Source organism: Salmo salar, chromosome 03, assembly GCF_965601325.2.
Source record: "Salmo salar chromosome 03, fSalSal1, whole genome shotgun sequence".
Classification (NCBI taxonomy): domain Eukaryota; kingdom Metazoa; phylum Chordata; class Actinopteri; order Salmoniformes; family Salmonidae; genus Salmo; species Salmo salar.
Genome location: NC_138293.1, coordinates 577,967 through 602,228, shown reverse-complemented (window position 1 = coordinate 602,228; position 24,262 = coordinate 577,967). Strand labels below are relative to the sequence as shown.

Genomic DNA, 24,262 nt, shown 5'->3' with positions numbered 1-24,262 from the left:
CCAGGCTGAAACACATTATCGCCTTTCTCAAGTGGCCCATCAAGAGACACTAGCTTATGCGCGTGACCCCGACCGCCCCCGCCTTTGGGATTTTTTCCTCTGTTTGCCGAAAAGGAGATTCCCTGTCGGAATTTTATCGCTTTTCTACGAGAAAAATGACGTAAAAATTGATTTTAAACAGCGGTTGACATGCTTCGACGTACGGCAATGGAATACTTTGAATTTTATTGTCAGGAATTGCGCCAAGCGCGCGACACTTCTTTACTATTTCGGATAGTGTCTGGAACGCACGAACAAAACGCCGCTATTCGGATATAACGATGGATTATTTTGGACCAAACCAACATTTGTTATTGAAGTAGACGTCCTGGGTGTGCATTCTGACGAAGACAACAAAAGGTAATGACATTTTTATAATAGTAAATATGATTATGGTGAGTGCTAAACTTGCCGGGTGTCTAAATAGCGAGCCCGTGATGCCTGGGCTATGTACTTAGAATATTGCAAAATGTGCTTTCACCAAAAAGCTATTTTAAAATCGGACATATCGAGTGCATAGAGGAGGTCTGTATCTATAATTCTTAAAATAATTGTTATGCTTTTTGTGAACGTTTATCGTGAGTAATTTAGTAAAATGTTAGCGAATTCCCCGTAAGTTTGCGGGGGGTATGCTAGTTCTGAACGTCACATGCTAATGTAAAAAGCTGGTTTTTGATATAAATATGAACTTGATTGAACAAAACATGCATGTATTGTATAACATAATGTCCTAGGGTTGTCATCTGATGAAGATCATCAAAGGTGAGTGCTGCATTTAGCTGTCTTCTGGGTTTTGGTGACATTATATGCTGGCTTGAAAAATGGGTGTCTGATTATTTCTGGCTTGGTACTCTGCTGACATAATCTAATGTTTTGCTTTCGTTGTAAAGCCTTTTTGAAATCGGACAGTGTGGTTAGATTAACGAGAGTCTTATCTTTAAATGGCTGTAAAATAGTCATATGTTTGAGAAATTGAAGTAATAGGATTTTGAAGATTTTGAAAATCGCGCCACAGGCTGGCAGTGGCTGTTACGTAGGTGGGACGAATTCGTCCCGCCGGTCCCATAGAGGTTAAGAGGGTGTGAACGATGCTGAATGGGTGTAGACAAAGAGCTCTCCAGTAGTAGTACCAAAACATTCAAGGGCCATTTTATCAACTTTCAAAGCGGAATTACATTCCCGTTGTTCTTCAACTGCATTGCATGATATACCATTTTCTAGCTCATTTCAAATGTTGCTACATAACATCGAGGTGGTCGGTTACATATTGAAGGGCATGTATCACCAGCAAAGAAATTAGTATAATTTCACTTTGCGTGTGAGATCCATTTAGCACAGACAGGGCTGATTCGGCTTAGCCAGCCATTTATTTCTTAACCCAATGAGTCCCACTGTAATGCCTGATCCCGACGAGGCTCTCGGCCGGGTCTTTTAACAAAAACTTCTGTTTGAACCTCACACCTATTAAAAGCTATGTATGAAAAGCGGAGACTCACGCACATGTACACGTTTTGCTCTGATGCTCACAAGGTAATGGGTTCTTCTACATAGAGGATCTTAGGAAATCCCAGGACATAGTGTCTAGAATACTGTAATAAGCTCACACATATTTGCTGTCACAAACTACATACAGTTGTCACTGGCTAGTTGGGTATTAATTTCCCACTGAGTAAACAATGTCTGTACTTACAGCATTCATATAAATAAATACAAAATCTTTTTTGTTTTTGTTTTGGACCTTATTTCTTTTGACATTTGTCAATAAAATAAATGTTTTTAACTGTTTTGTGTTGTACCTGTAACCCTGATTATCCTGAAAAGAATATGGTACAATCCTTAATATAAGGGCTGGACATGCAGCTAAATGGAAAACTGATTTAGCTGGGGCCTCAGGACTAATGGGGTTAATATGCTGTACCACTGCCTCTGGGCTTTTCTGTACCACTGCCTCTGGGCTTTTCTGTACCACTGCCTCTGGGCTTTGCTGTACCACTGCCTCTGGGCTTTGCTGTACCACTGCCTCTGGGCTTTTCTGTACCACTGCCTCTGGGCTTTTCTGTACCACTGCCTCTGGGCTTTTCTGTACCACTGCCTCTGGGCTTTGCTGTACCACTGCCTCTGGGCTTTTCTGTACCACTGCCTCTGGGCTTTTCTGTACCACTGCCTCTGGGCTTTTCTGTACCACTGCCTCTGGGCTTTGCTGTACCACTGCCTCTGGGCTTTGCTGTACCACTGCCTCTGGGCTTTTCTGTACCACTGCCTCTGGGCTTTTCTGTACCACTGCCTCTGGGCTTTTCTGTACCACTGCCTCTGGGCTTTGCTGTACCACTGCCTCTGGGCTTTTCTGTACCACTGCCTCTGGGCTTTTCTGTACCACTGCCTCTGGGCTTTGCTGTACCACTGCCTCTGGGCTTTTCTGTACCACTGCCTCTGGGCTTTTCTGTACCACTGCCAAATGAACCATCATGAGTAAGAAACCATGAAAATATTTCAATAAAACCCTATGTAATCTATAAAAACTGTGACAGAAAATGGATGATTTGCTGTATGGATGAGATGGAGGTCATTACCACTAAACAAAGTAATAGGGAAATGTTAGGTGTGAGGCTTTAACGGTAAGGCAGCCTGTTCCTCATCAGTTGACTGTCACTTCGTTCCATCACGCCACACACACACACACCTGCCTGATCCATGCTGAAGGGCATAGGCCCAACCAATCAGAATAATCCCCCCCCCACAAAAGGGCATTATTGTAGACAGAAATGCTCCTCAGTTTCATCAGCTGTCTGGTTGGCTGGTCTCAGACGATCCCGCAGGTGAAGAAGCCGGATGTGGAGGTCGGGCTGCGTGGTACACGTGGTCTGCGGTTGTAAGGCCGGTTGTACGTACTGCCATATTCTCTACAACGTTGGAGGCGGCTTATGGTAGAGAAATTAACATTAAATTCTCTGGCAACAGTTCTGGTGGACATTCCTTCAGTCAGCATGCCAATTGCACGCTCCCTTCTCCTTTAAACTGCACATTTTAGAGTGGCCTTTTATTGTCCCCAGCACAAGGTGCACCTGTGTAATGACCATGCTGTTTTAATCAGCTTATTGATATGCCCCACCTGTCAGGTGGATGGATTATTATTATTATTATCTCTCAAAGGAGAAATGAGCTTTTAGTCCGTATGGAGCATTTCTGGGATCTTTTATTTCGGCTCGTGAAACATGGGGACCAACACTTTTTATATATGTTGTATTTCTGTTTTTTGTTCAGTGTGTTTTTTCGATTTTCTTCAACCACATGTTTTGGGGTTTGAGGGCCAATAGTGGGAGATTAGCATCGTATATATCACTGTTTTAATCGCTTCATAATCAACACAGGATAACGGTTGACATCGCCCAACCCTAGTACATCTGTAGAGTGTTAGTAACGTGTGTATATATATATTGTGTGTATTTCCAGTGTGCCAAGACGTTCCTGAACCTGATGGCTCACATCTCTAAGGAGCAGACAGTCCAGTACATCCTCACTCTAATTGATGATACCCTGCAGGTAACACACATGTTCACACTTAACCTAGAGATACAAAGATACCTTAGCAACCTTTTTCTGAATCATCTGTTTTTACTGGACTTCCTCCCTGAATCTCACTGGTGGACAGATGTTACTGTTAGATTTGTACCTTGTCAGCTCGGGGAAGAACTGTCATTCTGCCCTTGAACAAGGCAGTTAACCCCACTGTTCCTAGGCCGTCATTGAAAATAAGAATTTGTTCTTAACTGACTTGCCTAGTTAAATAAAGATAAAATAAAAATAAACTTTGATCTGGGGATGTGAATGTGGAAGGAACCGGTCCAAAAAGTTTTAAATATAGAGACCCGTTCCGAATGGACCCGAGGACAACTAGACCCATTCCGTATAGACCTGGTCGGGTTCAGACCCTATCTGAGTGAGGGAATCAGCAGAAAAGCTTTTTTTTTTTTAAGCTACTTTGTCAGCTCCGGTTAACAAAGTGCGAGAGGGAGAGCGGTGCCGCTCTAGAAGGTGGGGGAGGGGCCATACTCTGAGCAAGTGACATGGGGAGCAGGGAGGAGAGAGACGGTAACCAACCAACTCACACTGCAGTAGAGTAATAGCTGCCATAGCTAGGTTATTTATCATCAAATATGATTACGAAGTACTTGTCTTGACTGCATCCAACCGGGAGAAGCTAGTTAAGCTAGCTACCGTTAGCTAGCTAGGCTAACTAATCCTACAGTTCCAGATAACAACAACTCCATTCAGAATATAAAGTAGCAGCCGACCTGTTGGCTCTTGGTTGTAGCCTGTCCTTCTCCTTTAACTTTTAATGCTTCTAATCTTCCATTGATTAGATTTCTCCTAACTTTTATCACACGGAGGCTGTAGAACTGTAGCCTACGGCAGCTTTGACTCATGGGGCGGCAGGGTAGCCTAGTGGTTAGAGCATTGGACTAGTAACCGAAAGGTTGTAAGTTCGAATCCCCGAGATGACAAGGTAAAAATCTGTCGTTCTGCCCCTGAACAAGGCAGTTAACCCACTGTTCCTAGGCCGTCATTGTAAATAAGAATTTGTTCTTAACTGACTTGCCTTGTTCTGTTGACACTTTACTCTCATGAAAAGCCAAGAGCAGCAGCAGCATCAATGATAACGTTTCTCTCTGCTGCAGCAGTCGCGTTCGGATCTGTATGTGCCTTTCCGAAGAAGTCAGTTAAAATGAGCCAGACCCGAGACCTGTGACAGTCAGATCAGATCCGACCCAGACCTGTGACATTATTTTGGATCCAGACCCAGTCGCTGGGGAACTAGAGCTCTCCTCGTTGGGGAGCCAGAGCTCTCCTCGCTGGGCCGTTGGGGAGCCAGAGCTCTCCTCGCTGGGGAACTAGAGCTCTCCTCGCTGGGCCGCTGGGGAACTAGAGCTCTCCTCGCTGGGCCGCTGGGGAACTAGAGCTCTCCTCGCTGGGGAACTAGAGCTCTCCTCGCTGGGGAACTAGAGCTCTCCTCGCTGGGGAACTAGAGCTCTCCTCGCTGGGCCGTTGGGGAACTAGAGCTCTCCTCGCTGGGCCGTTGGGGAACTAGAGCTCTCCTCGCTGGGCCGTTGGGGAACTAGAGCTCTCCTCGCTGGGCCGTTGGGGAACTAGAGCTCTCCTCGCTGGGCCGTTGGGGAGCTAGAGCTCTCCGCGCTGGGGAACTAGAGCTCCCCGCGCTGGGGAACTAGAGCTCTCCTCGCTGGGCCGTTGGGGAACTAGAGCTCTCCTCGCTGGGCCGTTGGGGAACTAGAGCTCTCCTCGCTGGGCCGTTGGGGAACTAGAGCTCTCCTCGCTGGGCCGTTGGGGAGCTAGAGCTCTCCTAGCTGGGGAACTAGAGCTCTCCTAGCTGGGGAACTAGAGCTCTCCGCGCTGGGCCGTTGGGGAACTGTTCTGTTGTGTTCCTTTAGAACCACTGGAGGTTACAACACTGTTCTGTTGTATTTCTGTAGGAGAATCACCAGAGGGTGAACATCTTCTTCGACTACTCCAAAAAGACCAAGAACACCGCCTGGTCCTACTTTCTGCCCATGCTCAACCGCCAGGACCTGTTCACCGTCCACATGGTTAGTATGACTACGCCACACACTAACCTACAGTTAGCCGGGGGGCTGGAGGAGAGGGAGAGATGGAGTGGGGAGAGGGAGGAGAGAAGAGATGGTGTAGAGGGAGAAAGGGAGAGATGGAGGAGAGAAGCAGAAAAGAGGAGGACAGAGACTATTCAAAGGCAGATTTCGTTAGTCTTCAGAATGACCAGCAGGTTATTACCATGTTGATTGGATTTCCATCTTGTGGCCTTTTGTTATAAAATATTATAAATGGAAGGATTGTTTTGATCTCTCTCTGGGAGAGTAGAGATGCACTTATATATAGTGGAATCTCTGCTGCATTAACATGACTGTGGAAATGGGATTTGAACAATAAGCCATACCATCAGCATTGAGTAGTGAGTGACTTTAATATTGAGCAGGCTCAGGCTGGGCTTTAGGGTCTGACTTGTAGTCTCTCTCCCAGGCGGCCAGGATCATCGCTAAGCTAGCAGCCTGGGGTCGTGACCTGATGGAGGGAAGTGATCTCAACTACTACTTCAACTGGATCAAGACCCAGCTCAGCTCCCAGGTATATAACCCTCTGAACTAAAACCACATGTATATCAGACCCATCTCAGCTCCCAGGTATATAACCCTCCAACCCTCTGAACTAAAATCATATGTGCACTGCCTTTTGAAGTATTCAGACCACCCACAGGAGGTTGGTGGCACCTTAATTGGGGAGGATTGGCTCGTTGTAAAGGCTGGAGCAGAATTTGTGGGATGTATCAAATACATCAAACGTGGTTTCCTTGTGTTTGATGCCATTTGCTCCGTTCCAGCTCCTATGAGCCGTCCTCCCCTCACCAGCCTCCACTGGCACCACCGTCTTTAAAATACCATGTGGAGAACCCTATGGACTGGCCCGCCCGTTCCCCAGACCTGAATCCAATTGAGCACATCTGGGACATCATGTCTCGCTCCATCCACCAACGCCACGTTGCACCACAGACTGTCCAGGAGTTGGCGGATGCTTTAGTCCAGGTCTGGGAGGAGATCCCTCAGGAGACCATCCGCCACCTCATCAGGAGCATGCCCAGGCGTTGTAGGGAGGTCATACAGGCACGTGGAGGCCACACACACTACTGAGCCTCATTTTGACTTGTTTTAAGGACATTACATCAAAGTTGGATCAGCCTGTAGTGTGGTTTTCCACTTTAATTTTGAGTGTGACTCCAAATCCAGACCTCCATGGGTTGATAAATTGGATATCCATTGATTATTTTTGTGTGAAGTATTTAATAAGATTATTTCATTCATTCAGATCTAGGATGTTATTTTAGTGTTCCCTTTATATTTTTGAGCAGTGTGTATACATACATACATACATACATGCATACATACATACACACATACATACACACATACATACATACATACATACATACATACATACATACATACATACATACATACATACATACATGCATACATGCATACACACATACATACACACATACATACATACATGCATACATACATACATACATACACACATACATACACACATACATACATACACACATACATACATACATACATACATACACACACATAGTTTAAGTTTACATACACTAAGGTTGGAGTCATTAAAACTCGTTTTTCAACCACTCCACACATTTCTTGATAACAACTATAGTTTTGGCAAGTCGGTTAGGACATCTACTTTGTGCATGACACAAGTCATTTTTCCAACAATTGTTTGCAGACAGTGAATTATAAGTGAAATAATCTATCATAATTCCAGTGGGTCAGAAGTTTACATACACTAAGTTGACTGTGCCTTTAAACAGCTTGGAAAATTCCATAAAATGATGTCATGGCTTTAGAAACTTCTGATAGGCTAACTGACATCATTTGAGTCAATTGGAGGTGTATTTCAAGGCCTACCTTCAAACTCAGTGCCTCTTTGCTTGACATCATGGGAAAATCTAAATAAATCATCCAAGACCAAAGAAGAAAAAAAAAGATTGTAGACCTCCACAAGTCTGGTTCATCCTTGGGAGCAATTTCCAAACGCCTGAAGGTACCATTTTCATCTGTACAAACAATAGTACGCAAGTATAAACACCATGGGACCACGCAGCCGTCATACCGCTCAGGAAGGAGACGTGTTCTGTCTCCTAGAAATTAACGTACTTTGGTGCGAAAAGTGCAAATCAATCCCAGAACAACAGCAAAGGACCTTGTGAAGATGCTGGAGGAAACAGGTACAAAAGTATCTATATCCACAGTAAAACTAGTCCTATATCGACATAACCTGAAAGGCCGCTCAGCAAGGAAGAAGCCACTGCTCCAAAACCGACATAAAAAAGCCAGACTACGGTTTGCAACTGCACATGGGGACAAAGATCATACTTTTTGGAGAAATGTCCTCTGGTCTGATGAAACAAAAATAGAACTGTTTGGCCATAATGACCATCGTTATGTTTGGAGGAAAAAGGGGGGAGGCTTGCAAGCCGAAGAACACCATCCCAACCGTGAAGCACGGGGTGGCAGCATCATGTTGTGGGGATGCTTTGCTGCAGGAGGTACTGGTGCACTTCACAAAATAGATGGCATCATGAGGATGGAAAATTATGTGGATATATTGAAGCAACATCTCAAAACATCAGTCAGGAAGTTAAAGCTTGGTCGCAAATGGGTCTTTCAAATGGACAATGACCCCAAGCATACTTCCAAAGTTGTGGCAAAATGGCTTAAGGACAACAAAGTCAAGGTATTGGAGTGGCCATCACAAAGCCCTGACCTGAATCACATAGAAAATGTGTGGGCAGAACTGAAAAAGTGTGTGCGAGCAAGGAGGCCTACAAACCTGACTCAGTTACACCAGCTCTGTCAGGAGGAATGGGCCAAAATTCACCCAACTTATTGTGGGAAGCTTGTGGAAGGCTACCTGAAACATTTGACCCAAGTTAAACAATTTAAAGGCAATGCTACCAAATACTAATTGAGTTCATGTAAACTTCTGACCCACTGGGAATGTGATGGAAGAAATAAATATATATATTGTAACAGCCTCTTAGGGCAAATGACAGCTGTTTAACAGTCTGATGGCTTTGAGACTGAAAAACAGCTTCTGTCTCTTGGTCCAGCTTTGATGCACCTGTACTGACCTCGCCTTCTGGATGGTAGCGGGGTGAACAGGCAGTGGCTCGGGTGGTTGTTGTGCTTGATGATCTTTTTGGCCTTCCTGTGACATCGGGTGGTGTAGGTGTCCTGGAGGGCAGGTAGTTTGCCCCCGGTGATGCGTTGTGCAGACCGCACCACCCTCTGGAGAGCCTTACGGTTGTGGGCGGAGCAGTTGCCGTACCAGGCGGTGATGCAACCCGACAGGATGCTCTCAATTGTGCATCTGTAAAAACTTTGAGGGTCTTAGGGGCCAAGCCGGATTTCTTCAGCCTCCTGTGTGTGAGTGGACCATTTCAGATTGTCAGTGATGTGTACACAGAGGAACTTGAAGCTTTCCACCTTCTCCACTGCGGCCCTGTCGATGTGGATAGGGGCACGGTCTCTCACACGGACACCGCGCACACGTGCCCCTATCCACATCGACGGGGCCGATCTCTGAAATGGTCCACCCACACAGTGTTGTGAAGAAGGCACAGCAGCGTCTCTTCAACCTCAGGAGGCTGAAGATATCTGGCTTGGCCCCTGAGTCTCTCCTCTCTCACACACACACACACACACACACACACACACACACACACACACACACACACAAAGTACTTCGTCCAGAGCCCAGTCATCTAAGCCAGTCACATGGCTCCTTGTCTGTGTTTTGTCTTCCATTAGAAGCTTCATGGTACAGGTCCAGATTCCTCAGGACAAGGCACTATATCCCCCAGTGAAGTGAGTATGACGGAGTGATGAAGACGATGATGATTCGTCCTAACGCTGCTAACTCTCTCTAATCAACTCTCTATTGGGCTCTTTGCTGTCTCTCTCTGCTGCTTCTGTTCTGTTACAATGGAGGTGCGGAGACATCAGCCAGTCAGGCTGGAAACTAGGCGTATTTCGCGCGTCACTAATTCAAAGGAGAGAAATTTGAACGTTAACTTTTTTTTTTTTTTTTTTTTTTTTATGCCTTTTTTTGGCATAAATGCCTTCTGGAACATGTGAACTTTTCATGTGCCTTAATAACAAAATTGTATTACATCCTTCAATACGAATAAAATGGTTAAATTACGAGTCAAGTTGGAAAAAGTCAGGAACCTTCCCGCTAGCCATGATTGGCTGAGATAATGGATGGGCTGGACATGCCTAGAAAACGAGTTCGGATTGGTTTACACTTTCAGTATCCTGTGTATACACTTTTACAGAACACAGGTGTGATTTTATTTGATGTAGCGTGTGTTTACCGGAGACTGAAATGTGAAGAACAACATGACCTGCACCAAAGTCAGATTAGGATCCATCGTTAGGTCAACGAGACATTGTCCAACTTCTAAAATTCTCAGGTTGAATGCCCAGCTTTTATTTCGTCACACTATTTTCTGTAATTAGCTCGCCATTAACTTGTAAACAATGATGTTGTTGAGTTTATTTTCCAGTAATAATGAATACAAATTATTTAAGACATTGTCAGCTATATGATGTGGCCATTATTTGTACTGGCTAGCCAGCTAACTTAAGGTTAGCTAGCTAGCTAATAAGCTAGAAACTAACCAAAACATTGTTTAGAAAGTGCTTTTAGTTGCCTGGTTTTTCTAGATTGACATTTACTAAATTAATTTTAAACTGATGGGTTTATTGCTGTTAAAATACACCAGTTAGGCCTCCCAGGTGGTGCAGTGGTCTATGGCACTGCTTCGCAGTGCTTGCTGTGCCACCAGAGATTCTGGGTTTGAGCCGGCCGCGACCGGGAGGCCCATGGGGCGGCACACAATTGGCCCAGCGTCGTCCGTGTTAGGGAGGGTTTGGCCGGCAGGGATATCCTTGTCTCATTGCGCACTAGAGACTCCTGTGGCGGACCAGGTGCGGTGCACGCTGGCCAGGTCGCCAGGTGTATGGTGTTTCCTCCGACACATTTGTGCGGCTGGCTTCCGGGTTGGATGTGCATTGTGTCAAGAAGCAGTGCGGCTTGGTTGGGTTGTGTTTCGGAGGACGCACGGCTCTCGACCTTCGCCTCTCCCTAGTTTCATCGCTGCAACTCCCGTATGGACAAGACTGTAACTACCACGAAATTGGGGAGAAAAAAGGGGGTACATTTTTTTTATATTTTTAAATAGACCAGTTATGCTATTTTACCGAGCTGCTGATGTCATGCAGCAGGTCACTTTTGTGTTTTAAACTTTTTCATAATGACAACGACAGAGTGTTCGTGACTGCAACAACAAAATACAGACATGTCGATAGACGTAGTATAAACCAGCCTTTAGTCTTAATCTTTGGTTGTTTAGTACACTACCGTACTCACTGTTTAGCACATGGCCTCACTTGAATCCTTAATAGCCGTACCCTTATCCTAGTCCTCCTCTGTTCCTCTGGTGATGTAGAGGTTAATCCAGGCCCTGCAGTGCCTAGCTCCACTCCTATTCCCCAGGCGCTCTCATTTGTTGACTTCTGTGACCGTAAAAGCCTTGGTTTCTTGCATGTTAACATTAGAAGCCTCCTCCCTAAGTTTGTTTTATTCACTGCTTTAGCACACTCTGCTAACCTGGATGTCCTAGCCGTGTCTGAATCCTGGTTTAGGAAGACCACCAAAACCCCTGTAAATTCCATCCCTAACTATAACATTTTCCGACAAGATAAAACTGCCAAACGGGGCGGAGTTGCGATCTACTGCAGAGAGAGCCTGCAGAGATTCTGTCCTACTATCCAGGTCTGTACCCAAACAATTCGAGCTTCTACTTTTAAAAATCCATCTTTCCAGAAACAAGTCTCTCACCGTTGCCACTTGCTATAGACCCCCCTCTGCCCCCAGCTGTGCCCTGGACACCATATGTGAACTGATTGCCCCCCATCTATCTTCAGAGCTCGGGCTACTAGGTGACCTAAACTGGGACATGCTTAACACCCCGGCCATCCTACAATCCAAGCTTGATGCCCTCAATCTCACACAAATTATCAATGAACCCACCAGGTACAACCCCAAATCCGTAAACACGGGCACCCTCATAGATGTCATCCTAACCAACCTGCCCTCCAAATACACCTCTGCTGTCTTCAACCAGGATCTCAGCGATCTCTGCCTCATTGCCTGCATCCGTAATGGGTCAGCGGTCAAACGACCTCCACTCATCACTGTCAAACGCTCCCTAAAACACTTCAGCGAGCAGGCCTTTCTAATCGACCTGGCCAGGGTATCCTGGAAGGATATTGACCTCATCCCGTCAGTAGAGGATGACTGGTTGTTCTTTAACAGTGCTTTCCTCACCATATTAAATATGCATGCCCCATTCAAAAAATGTTGAACCAGGAACAGATATAGCCCTTGGTTCACTCCAGACCTCCAGGCCAGCACAAAAACATCCTTTGGCGTTCTGCATTAGCATCGAATAGCCCCCGCGATATGCAACTTTTCAGGGAAGGTAGGAACCAATATACACAGGCAATTAGGAAAGCAAAGGCTAACTTTTTCAAACGGAAATTTGCATCCTGTTGTACAAACTCCAAAAAGTTCTGGGACACTGTAAAGTCCATGGAGAATAAGAGCACCTCCTCCCAGCTGCCCACTGCACTGAGGCTAGGAAACACTGTCACCACCGATAAATCCACGATAATTGAGAATTTCAATAAGCATTTTTCTACGGCTGGCCATGCTTTCCACCTGGCTACCCCAACCCCGGTCAACAGCTCTGCACCCCCCACAGCAACTTGCCCAAACCTCCCCCATTTCTACTTCACCCAAATCCAGATAGCTGATGTTCTGAAAGAGCTGCAAAATCTGGACCCCTACAAATCAGTCGGGCTAGACAATCTGGACCCTCTCTTTCTAAAATTATCCATCAATTGTTGCAACCACTATTACTAGCCTGTTAAACCTCTTTCGTATCGTCTGAGATCCCCAAAGATTGGAAAGCTGCAGCGCTCATCCCCCTCTTCAAAGGGGGAGACACTCTAGACCCAAACTGTTACAGACCTATACAGTGAGGGAAAAAAGTATTTGATCCCCTGCTGATTTTCTACGTTTGCCCACTGACAAAGAAATGATCAGTCTATAATTTTAATGGTAGGTTCATTTGAACAGTGAGAGACAGAATAACAACAAAAATATCCAGAAAAACGCATGTCAAAAATGTTATAAATTGATTTGCATTTTTTCCCTCACTGTATGTAGATATTCCAGAAAAAGTCTTACGTTTCCAGCTACAATAGTCATTTACAACATTAACAATGTCTACACTGTATTTCTGATCAATTTGATGATATTTTAATGGACAAAAAATGTGCTTTTCTTTCAAAAACAAGGACATTTCTAAGTGACCCCAAACTTTTGGATGGTGTTGTACGTAGGGTCACTGTGGGGATGGCGTTATCGATGCACTTATTGATGATGCCAATGACTGATGTGGTGTACTCCTCAATGCCATTGGATGAATCCTGGAACATATTCCAGTCTGTGATAGCAAAGCAGTCCTGTAGCTTAGCATCTGCTTCATCTGACCACTTCTTTATAGACCGAGTCACTGGTGCTTCCTGCTTAAATTTTTGCTTGTAAGCAGGAATCAGGAATTATCAGATTTACCAAATGGAGGGTGAAGGAGAGCTTTGTATGTGTCTCTGTGTGTGGAGTAAAGGTGGTCTGGGGTTTTTATATTTTTTATTTATTTAAAAAAAAATCTCCTCCCCCCCCTTCTGGTTGCACATTGAACATGCTGATAGAAATTTGGTAAGACTGATTTAAGTTTCCCTGCATTAAAGTCCCCGGCTACGAGGATCGCCGCCTCTGGGTGAGCGTTTTCCTGTTTGCTTATGGTGCAATACAGCTCAATCAGTGCGGTCTTAGTGCCAGCATCAGTCTGTGTTTGTATGTAGACAGCTACGAAATATACAGATAAACTCTCTAGGTAGATAGTGTGGTCTACAGCTTATCATGAGATACTCTACCTCAGGTGAGCAAAACCTCGAGACTTCCTTAGATATTGTGCACAAGTTATTTACAAAAAATGTGTAGTCCTCCGCCCCTAACCAGCCAGCTGTATGTTGATAATCTCGTCATTCAGCCACGATTCCGTGACGCATAAGATGTTACAGTTTTGAATGTCCCGTTGGTAGTTTAATCTTCCGTGTAGGTCATCGATTTTATTTTCCAAAGATTGCACATTTGCTAGCAGAATGAATGGAAGGAAGTAAGGGTTTATTCGATCGCCTACAAATTCTCAGAAGGCAGCCCGCCCTCTGGCCATTTTTTCAAATGACTGGGATCTGGGCCTGTTCCCGGGAAAGCAGTATATCATTCACGTCGGACTCGTTAAAGGAAAAAAATAGATTCTGCCAGGCCGTGGTGAGTAATCGCAGTTCCGATGTCCAGAAGTTCTTTCCGGTCGTAAGAGACGGTAGTAGCAACCAAAAAGCTGCGCGTTCGTATCTCATCACGGTCAATTTTAGCTAATTAGCAACTACTTACTACATTTTGCAACTACTTAGCATGTTAGCTAACCCTGCCCCTATCCTTAACCCTTTACCCGAACTCCGATATTGCTTGTCCAAACTCCTTTATATTTTACTTTTAGATTTGTTTGTATAGTTAGATATTACTGCACTGTTGGAGCTAGGAGCACAACCCGAATAAAATCTGAAAAATGTGTATACGACCAATAAAATATGATTTAACCTTTAACCCTAGCCTAGCTAACGTTAGCCACTGGCAAATTTGCGTGATTTATTCTCAGTCTCGGAGATCATCTTAATAACCCAACCAATCACTGTCTAAGACCTGCTGTTGTTACTGCACTACTACTGCTGCTGCTGCTGTACTACTACTACTCTCTCCCCGCTGCTGCTGACTACTCCGCTGCGACTACTGCACCCTTTCTGCTGCTGCTGCTGCTGCTGCACTACTGCTGCTGCTGTTACTACTGCTACTACTACTTTCTGCTGCTGCTGCTGCTGCTGCTACTACTACTACTACTGCTGCTGCTGCTTCTGTTACTACTGTTACTACTGCTTACTGTTACTACTACTACTACTACTACTACTACTTCTGTTACTACTGTTACTACTACTGTTACTACTACTGTTACTACTACTACTGCTGATGTTACTACTACTCACTACTACTGCTTACTACTGCTGTTACTACTCGCTGCTGCTGTTACTGCTACTACTGCTGTCTACTACTACTGGACTACTACTCACTACTACTGCGACTACTACTGCTGTTACTACTGCTGTCTACTACTACTGCGACTACTGCTGTTACTACTACTACTGCTGCTCGCTGCTACTACTCGCTGCTGCTACTACTACTGCTGCTGCTGTTACTACTACTACTGCTGCTGCTGTTACTACTACTACTGCTGCTGCTGTTACTACTACTACTACTCGCTGTTACTACTACTGCTGCTACTGCGACTACTACTACTACTACTGCTGTTACTACTACTACTGCTACTACTGCTGTTACTACTACTACTGCTGTTACTACTACTACTACTACTGCTGCTGTCTGTTACTACTACTACTGCTGCTGCTGTTACTACTACTACTACTACTACTCCCGCTGTTACTACTACTGCTGTTACTACTACTACTGCTACTACTGCTGTTACTACTACTACTGCTGTTACTACTACTACTACTACTGCTGCTGCTGTTACTACTACTACTACTACTGCTGTTACTGCTACTGTTACTACTATTACTACTGCTGTTACTACTGCTACTACTGCTGCTGTTACTATTACTACTACTACTACTACTACTGCTGTTACTACTACTACTACTACTGCTGATGCTACTACTGCTGCTGTTACTACTACTACTACTACTACTACTACTACCACTACTGCTACTGCTGCTGTTACTACTGCTACTGTGCTGCTGTTACTACTGCTACTCGCTGCTGTTACTATTACTACTGCTGCTGCTGCTACTGACTACTACTACTACTGCTGTTACTACTGCTGACTACTACTGCTGTTACTACTGCTACTACTACTGCTGTTACTACTGCTACTACTACTGCTGTTACTACTGCTGCTGTTACTATTACTACTGCTGTTACTACTATTACTACTGCTGCTGTTACTACTGCTGCTGTTACTACTGCTGCTGCTACTACTGCTGCTGTTACTACTATTACTACTGCTGTTACTACTACTACTACTACTACTGCTTCTGTTACTACTGCTACTGCTGCTGTTACTACTACTGTTACCACTACTACTGCTGCTGTTACTACTGCTACTGCTGTTACTGCTACTACTACTACTACTGCTGCTGTTACTACTGCTACTACTACTACTACTGCTGACTGCTACTACTGCTGATGCTGCTACTGCTGCTGTTACTACTACTACTACTACTACTACTACTACCACTGCTACCGCTGCTGTTACTACTGCTACTGCTGCTGTTACTACTACTACTACTACTACTACTACTACTACTGCTGTTACTACTACTACTACTACTGCTGATGCTACTACTGCTGCTGTTACTACTACTACTACTACTACTACTACTACTACCACTACTGCTACTGCTGCTGTTACTACTGCTACTGTTGCTGTTACTACTGCTACTGCTGCTGTTACTACTGCTACTGCTGCTGTTACTACTACTACTGCTGTTACTACTACTGCTGATGCTACTACTGCTGATGCTACTACTACTACTACTACTACTGCTGATGCTACTACTACTACTACTACTACTGCTGATGCTGTTACTACTACTACTACTACTACTGCTGCTGCTGCTACTACTACTACTACTACTACTACTACTGCTGCTGTTACTACTGCTGCTGCTGTTACTGCTGCTACTGTTACTACTACTACTACTACTACTACCTACTACTACTGCTGCTGTTGCTACTGCTGTTACTGTTAGTACTACTACTGTTACTACTACTACTACTACTACTACTACTGCTTCTACTACTACTGCTGCTGTTACTACTACTACTGCTGCTGCTGTTACTACTACTAGTACTGCTACATCTACTATTATTGCTGCTGCTTCTACTACTACTACTACTACTACTACTACTACTCACTGCTGTTACTACTACTACTGCTGTTACTACTACATCTACTATTGTTGCTGCTGCTTCTACTACTACTACTGCTGTTACTACTACTACTGCTGCTGCTGCTACTGTTACTACTGTTACTACTACTACTACTACTACTACTGCTGCTGTTACTACTACTACTACTACTACTACTGCTGCTGTTACTACTAGCTGCTGCTGTTACTGTTAGTACTACTACTGTGTACTACTACTACTGCTTCTACTACTACTGCTGCTGCTACTACTACTACTGCTGCTGCTGTTACTACTACTACTGCTGCTGCTGTTCTACTACTACTACTGCTGTGTACTACTACTACTACTACTAGTACTACTACATCTACTACTATTGCTGCTATTGCTGCTGCTTCTGTTGCTCTCAGGATGTCTCTCCTCCCTCAGTTTCTCACTCCCTTCCTGATCCTTTTATGAAACACCTAACAGATTAATTGTATCTATTTTCTCCTCCGCTTTCTTTGCTCAGGTCCTTGAGGGGACACGTCCCTGTCTGTCTGTTCTGTAATGTTACACTCTTTGTCTAGCATGGTTCAGCGGGGTGCATGGTGCTCGTGGTTGCAGATGGTATGCCTGGTTACTATTGAGCTGTTACTGTCAAGCACTGTGACTGTTTTTGTTAAATGGGCTATATAAATAAAGATGGATTTGATTGAGGTTGGTGATGTTGAACACACCTGTTTCAGAATGGAAGAGCAGGTATCTCCAAATCCCTGCCTGTGTTTCCCTGACCAGTCTTACTAACAGTTTGTGTGTGTGTGGTCTGTTCTCCCCTTGCAGAGCTCTCAGTATGTGCAGTGTGTGGCTGGCTGTCTCCAGCTGATGCTGAGGGTGAATGAGTACAGGTTTGCCTGGGTGGAGGCTGACGGGGTGAACTGGTGAGTCTCTGGGTCTGCTACATCTACTATTACTACTACTATTCTCTGGATACTATTACTACATCTAATACTAATACTACATCTACTATTACTATTCTCTGGATACTATTACATTTATTACTACTGACTACTAGTCTATTCATACCATTACTACATCTAATACTATTACTACTACTCGGGATAATATTACTACAGCAAGTACTATTACTACTACTCGGGATAATACTACATCAAGTATTATTACTACTATTCTCTGGATACTATTACTACATTTAATACTGTTACTACTAGTCTCTGGGTACTATTACTACATCTATTACTACTAGTCTCTAGATGCTATTACTACATCTAATACTAATACTACATCTAATACTATTACTACTAGTCTCTGGGTACTATTACTACATCTAATACTAATACTACATCTAATACTATTACTACTAGTCTCTGGTTACTAATACTACATCTAATACTATTACTACATCTAATACTATTACTACTAGTCTCTGGATACTATTACTACATCTAATACTACATCTAATACTATTACTAGATCCATTACTATTACTACTAGTCTCTGGTTACTATTACTACATCTAATACTATTACTACATCTAATACTAATACTACATCTAATACTATTACTACTAGTCTCTGGATACTATTACTACATCTAATACTATTACTACATCTAATACTATTACTACTAGTCTCTAGATGCTATTACTACATCTAATACTAATACTACATCTAATACTAATACTACATCTAATACTAATACTACATCTAATACTATTACTACATCTAATACTATTACTACTAGTCTCTGGATACTATTACTACATCTAATACTATTACTACATCTAATACTATTACTACTAGTCTCTAGATGCTATTACTACATCTAATACTATTACTACTAGTCTCTGGGTACTATTACTACATCTAATACTAATACTACATCTAATACTATTACTACTAGTCTCTGGGTACTATTACTACATCTAATACTATTACTACATCTATTACTATTACTACATCTATTACTACATCTATTACTATTACTACATCTATTACTACATCTAATACTATTACTACATCTATTACTACATCTAATACTATTACTACTAGTCTCTGGATACTATTACTACATCTAATACTATTACTACTAGTCTCTAGATTCTAATACTACTGAGTATTAACATGTATCTGTTAGAAATATCCAGTGATTTAACAATGCTATTACAATACTGAACAAAAATAGAAATGCAACATGCAACAATTTAAATGATTTCACTCGGTTCATATAAGGAAGTCAGTCAATTGAAATAAATTCATTAGGCCCTAACCTATAGATTTCACATGATGGGCAGGGGCATATCCAATGGGTGGGCCTGGGAGTGCATGGGCCCACCCATTGGGGAGCCAGGCCCAGACATTCAGAATGAGTTTTTCCCCACAAGCATTGTTATACAGACAGAAATACTCCTCAGTTTCATCAGCTGTCTGGGTGGCTGGTCTGACGATCCCACAGCCGTATATGGACGTCCTGGGTTGGCGTGGTTACACGTGGTCTGCGGTTGTGAGTTTGGTTGGAGGTACTGCCAGATTCTCTAAAACGACGTTGGAGGCGGCTTATGGTAGAGAAATTAACAAACATTTCTGGAAACAGCTCAGTGGACATTGTCAGGATGCCAATTTCACACTCTAACCTCTCACCATTGCATTAATGGGAGGTTAGCATGTCTGGGGGGGGGGGGTGTATTTGGGGCTCCTGAGTGGCCTAAGGCACTGCATCTCAGTGCTAGAGGAGTCACTACAGACACCCTGGTTCAAATCCAGGCTGTATCACAACCGGCTGTGATTGGGTGTTCCATAGGGCGGCGCACAATTGCCCAGCGTCGTCCAGGTTTGTCCGGTGTAGGCCGTCATTGTAAATAAGAATTTGTTCTTAACTGACTTGCCTGATTAAATAAAGGTAAAAAAAAAAAAAAAAAGGGTAATCTGTGGCATGGCGTTGTGACGACAACTGCACATTTTAGTGATCTATTGTCCCCAGCACAAGGTGCACCTGTGTAATGATCATGCTGTTTAATCAGCTTCTTGATATGCCCCACCTGTCAGGTAGATGAATTATCTTGGCAAAGGAGAAATGCTCACTATCAGGGATGTAAACACATTTTTGAGAAAAATGAATTTTGTTCATATGGAACATTTCTGGGATCTTTTATTTCAGCTCATGAAACATGGGACCAACATGTTGCGTTTATATTGTTGTTCAGTATACTTTTATCTGTTAGTTAGCATTGTTACAATCACTGGATACTTCTATTACTACTACCTTCTATCTGTTAGCGTTACATCGTTAGTGTGATTGAAGTGGTCTGATGCTTTATACTGCTTGACTACACTACAAGATGAAGTTAGCCTAACCACTGCTGTTATCTGTAACTCAAGCCATAAAATCCATAACCAAAACAATGCAATAAAACCATGATGCACCATAAAACTGCTGTGATCGACAACAAGTGTGGTTTCCTGTACCAGATGGGGTTCTGTGTGTTTCTAACGCCTGACCCCGTTCTCTCTCCTCCCTCTCTAGCATCACGGCTGTGCTCAGTAACAAGTGTGGTTTCCAGCTGCAGTACCAGATGGTGTTCTGTATGTGGCTGCTGGCCTTCAGCTCTCAGCTCTGTGAGCAGCTACGTCGTTACAACGTGGTGCCGGCCCTGTCTGATATCCTGCAGGAGTCTGTCAAGGAGAAGGTCACGCGCATCATACTGGCTGCCTTCAGGGTATGTACTTTTAGTTAGGCTGCTCAGTCGGACAACCAGTCATTCAATCCCATCATCTCAAATGGCATCCTATTCCCTATAGGCCCCTACATGGCTAGGATTAGTATTTTATTTTATTTATTTCACCTTTATTTAACCAGGTAGGCACGTTTGAGAACAAATTGTCATTTACAACTGCGACCTGGCCAAGATAAAGCAAAGCAGTTCGACAACATACAACAACATAGAGTTACACATGGAATAAAACAAACCTACAGTCAATAATACAGTAGAAAAATAAGTATATATACAATGTGAGCAAATGAGGTGAGATAAGGGAGGTAAAGGCAATAAAGGCCATGGTGGCAAAGTAAATACAAGTAAAACACTGGAATGTTAGATTTGACAGTGGAAGAAAGTGCAAAGTAGAAATAGAAATAATGGGGTGCAAAGGAGCAAAATAAATAAATAAATACAGTAGGGGAAGAAGTAGTTGTTTGGGCTAAATTATAGATGGGCTATGTACAGGTGCAGTGATCTGTGAGCTGCTCTGACAGCTGGTGCTTAAAGCTAGTGAGGGAGATATGAGTCTCCAGTTTCAGAGATTTTTGTAGTTCGTTCCAGTCATTGGCAGCAGAGAACTGGAAGGAAAGGCGGCCAAAGGAGGAATTGGCTTTGGGGGTAACCAGAGAGATATACCTGCTGGAGCGCGTGCTACAGGTGTGTGCTGCTATGGTGACCAGCGAGCTGAGATAAGGGGGGACTTTACCTAGCAGGCTCTTGTAGATGACCTGGAGCCAGTGGGTTTGGCGACGATTATGAAGCGAAGGCCAGCCAACGAGAGCGTACAGGTCGCAGTGGTGGGTAGTATATGGGGCTTTGGTGACAAAACGGATGGCACTGTGATAGACTGCATCCAATTTATTGAGTAGGGTATTGGAGGCTATTTTGTAAATGACATCGCCGAAGTCGAGGATCGGTAGGATGGTCAGTTTTACGAAGGTATGTCTGGCAGCATGAGTGAAGGATGCTTTGTTGTATGTCTGGAGAGACCCTCTGCTGGGAGGAAGTCCTTATTCCACTTGTAACAGGATGCAACTGCTGACACAAAATTACCCAGAGAGCACTGCAGTCCTATGAGAGATGCTCTATTCTTTAGGAAGATTCTTGCTCTCAAACCATGAGTTTCCATGCTACTGTTTTGCATAGCTCTCCTCTCATATCTCTCCTCTGCACTCTCTGAATGTTTGATTTCAACTTTCTCATAACAGAGCGAATGTGAGGTGGAGAAGAGGTGAGGGCAAGCCATATAAACTAAGCCTATAAAGTCTATGAAAGATTCCTGAATACAGTTGATGGGTTTGTTGCCCTTACAGCCATGTGGTTCTGCTGCTCAGACTTCTATAGGCTGTAGGATGTAATCCAGAATGGTACCCTATTTCCTATATATTGCTCTACTTTAGACCAGGGCCCAGAGTGCCCTACATAGTGTGCTACTTTAGACCAGGGCCCTATTTCCTATTTCGCAGCAAATGTTTTCACAACACAAAAGCTGTCAAGTCATGCTGATGATTGTGTGTGTGTGTGTGTAACCTTTTATTTAACTAGGCAAATCAGTTAAGAACAAATTCTTATTTACAATGACGGCCAAACCTGGCAGATGCTGGGCCAATTGTGTGCCAGCCTATGGGACTCCCGATCACGGCCGCTTGTGATTCAACCTGGATAATAGGATGTTCGTATTAAACATTTGCCTGATGTTGCAAGAACATTCCTACGACACATTTTAATCTGTTCCTTTAAAGGTTCCCAGAATGTTTTTATTAGGTTGTAGTCTGGTGAGAACATAGTTGGGACATCACAAAAGATATGTTCCCTAAACACAAACACTTTCCAGTTGTGAGGATAATTGTGCAGCGTTTGTTTTAGGGTGCAAAAAAAACCTTCACCTGACGTTGCCAGAAAGTTGTTAAGCTAACAGACATTTTGATCATTACTGAGACTTGGTTATAAAGGTGACCGTTGTCCCATTGCCTGCATTAGAGATGCTAAGCTACCTGTTACAAAGAGACATTTTAGGACTTTCAATCAGCAACATTTCCTGTATGACATGGGGGTTGTAGTGATTTTTATTGTTATTTTTTTTACCTTAACTTACTTTCCTAGTTAAATAAAGAACAAATTCTTATTTACAATGACGGCCTACACCGGCCAAACCCGGACGATGCTGGGCCAATTGAGCGTCGCCCTATGGACTCACAATCACGTCCGGATGTGATACAGCCTGGTTGGGCCTTGGTAATAACTGGGAGGGTGTGTCCCCCTCTCTCTGATTCGCATCAGGCCCTTCAATGTTTTACCTCTCTGTTTAACTCTAATTGTAGATAAGTATTCTCCATATAAGAGATTAAGGGGTAAAGGACAGATCTAAACACATGTTCCCCCGTGAATTTTCTGAAAGATTTCATGAAGGAAACATAACTTGGGCTAAGGCTAGACAGACGGATTCTTCCTGTGACTGGCAGTCCTTCAGACATGTTGAGAAATAAATGTCTTACTGTGGTTAGTAAAGCAAAGACAACATTCTTGTTGAATGGTGTATCTGAGAGTGGTGGAAATCCAGCTACATTTAAAAACACAACTCCAGCCCCTCATTACCAGAGGCTGTCACAACCTGAGGGGGTAATGAGGGGCTGGAGTTGTGTTTTTGACAGCCTCTGGTTCCCATAACAGACAACAATTACATTTTGCGGCGCTTTTCATTTAAAATAAATGACATTTCAGCTGGCCATCTATTTGGAGAAAAAAAAAAGTCTGAAAATACCTCAAGCTCCACTAGAGGGAGTCTTTTATTCACCTCGAAGCAAATAGCAGACGATGATGCACTTTTGGTTTGAACCATTTTATGCCAATGATGTATTAATTGCCTTGCAAAAAAAAAAAAGTCTGTAAACAAATCCACAGGAGCTGATTGGCTTGATCCCTTTCTACTGCGGCTTTCTGCCCCCCTCATTGTAGAACCTTTCACCCACATGTTGTATTTAACAATTGCTTCTGGTGCCATCTATCCCTGAGATCTGGAAGGCAGAGCATATCCTCTTCCTATGCAAAGATGCGGATCATTCTGACCTGGATAACTGCTGCCCAATGATCTAAATTATCTTGCAAAAATATTAGAACCATTGGCTAACTCTCAGCTAATAACCATTATTTTTATTTTTTTTTATTTTTTTTTACATAAAATGATATTCTTAATGTGTACCAGTCTGGTTTTAAACCTGGACATGGTACCGTTTCAGCAGCTACGCTTTTGTCTTAAATGATCTGTTTAAAGGAATCTAAGCAATTGTACGTAATGTTGATGCTACCGTCTCTTATGACCGAAAAGAGCTTCAGGATATCAGAACAGCGATTACTCACCTCGAACTGGATGAAGATTGTAATCTTTAATGAGTCTGACAGGAAGGGTATAATGTTGTTCCCAGAAATGGGCCAAATCCCTGTCATTCATATGAAGAAAATACAGGGGGCAGAGGTCAGGGTGCCTTGTGAAAATTTGTCGGCGAGTGGGTATCCCGCCTCTACCATCCGTTCTATTAGCCAACGTGTAATCACTGGAGAATAAACTGGAAGAGCTCCGTTCGAGACTATCCTATCGACGGGACATTTAACGGTAATATCTTCCGTTTCACCTAGTCATGGTTGAACGACGACACAGATAATATACAGTTGGCTGGGTTTCCTGTG

The 24,262-nt window shown here is 43.4% G+C and overlaps 1 protein-coding gene across 5 annotated transcripts in view; it reads left to right on the top strand.

Moving 5' to 3' along the window:
• Positions 1–24,262, top strand: part of LOC106595987 (V-type proton ATPase subunit H) — a 65,410-nt gene that overhangs the window by 15,475 nt on the left and 25,673 nt on the right. For 3 of the 5 annotated variants that reach the window (XM_045714358.2, XM_045714359.2, XM_045714360.2), the window contains exons 4-9: positions 3,490–3,579; positions 5,526–5,639; positions 6,088–6,192; positions 9,459–9,515; positions 17,644–17,741; positions 20,344–20,536. In XM_045714358.2, the coding sequence (XP_045570314.1) occupies positions 3,490–3,579; positions 5,526–5,639; positions 6,088–6,192; positions 9,459–9,515; positions 17,644–17,741; positions 20,344–20,536 (657 nt within the window). The remainder of the gene's footprint in view (positions 1–3,489; positions 3,580–5,525; positions 5,640–6,087; positions 6,193–9,458; positions 9,516–17,643; positions 17,742–20,343; positions 20,537–24,262) is intronic. The other 2 variants (XM_045714361.2, XM_045714362.2) reach the window with 1 other exon arrangement.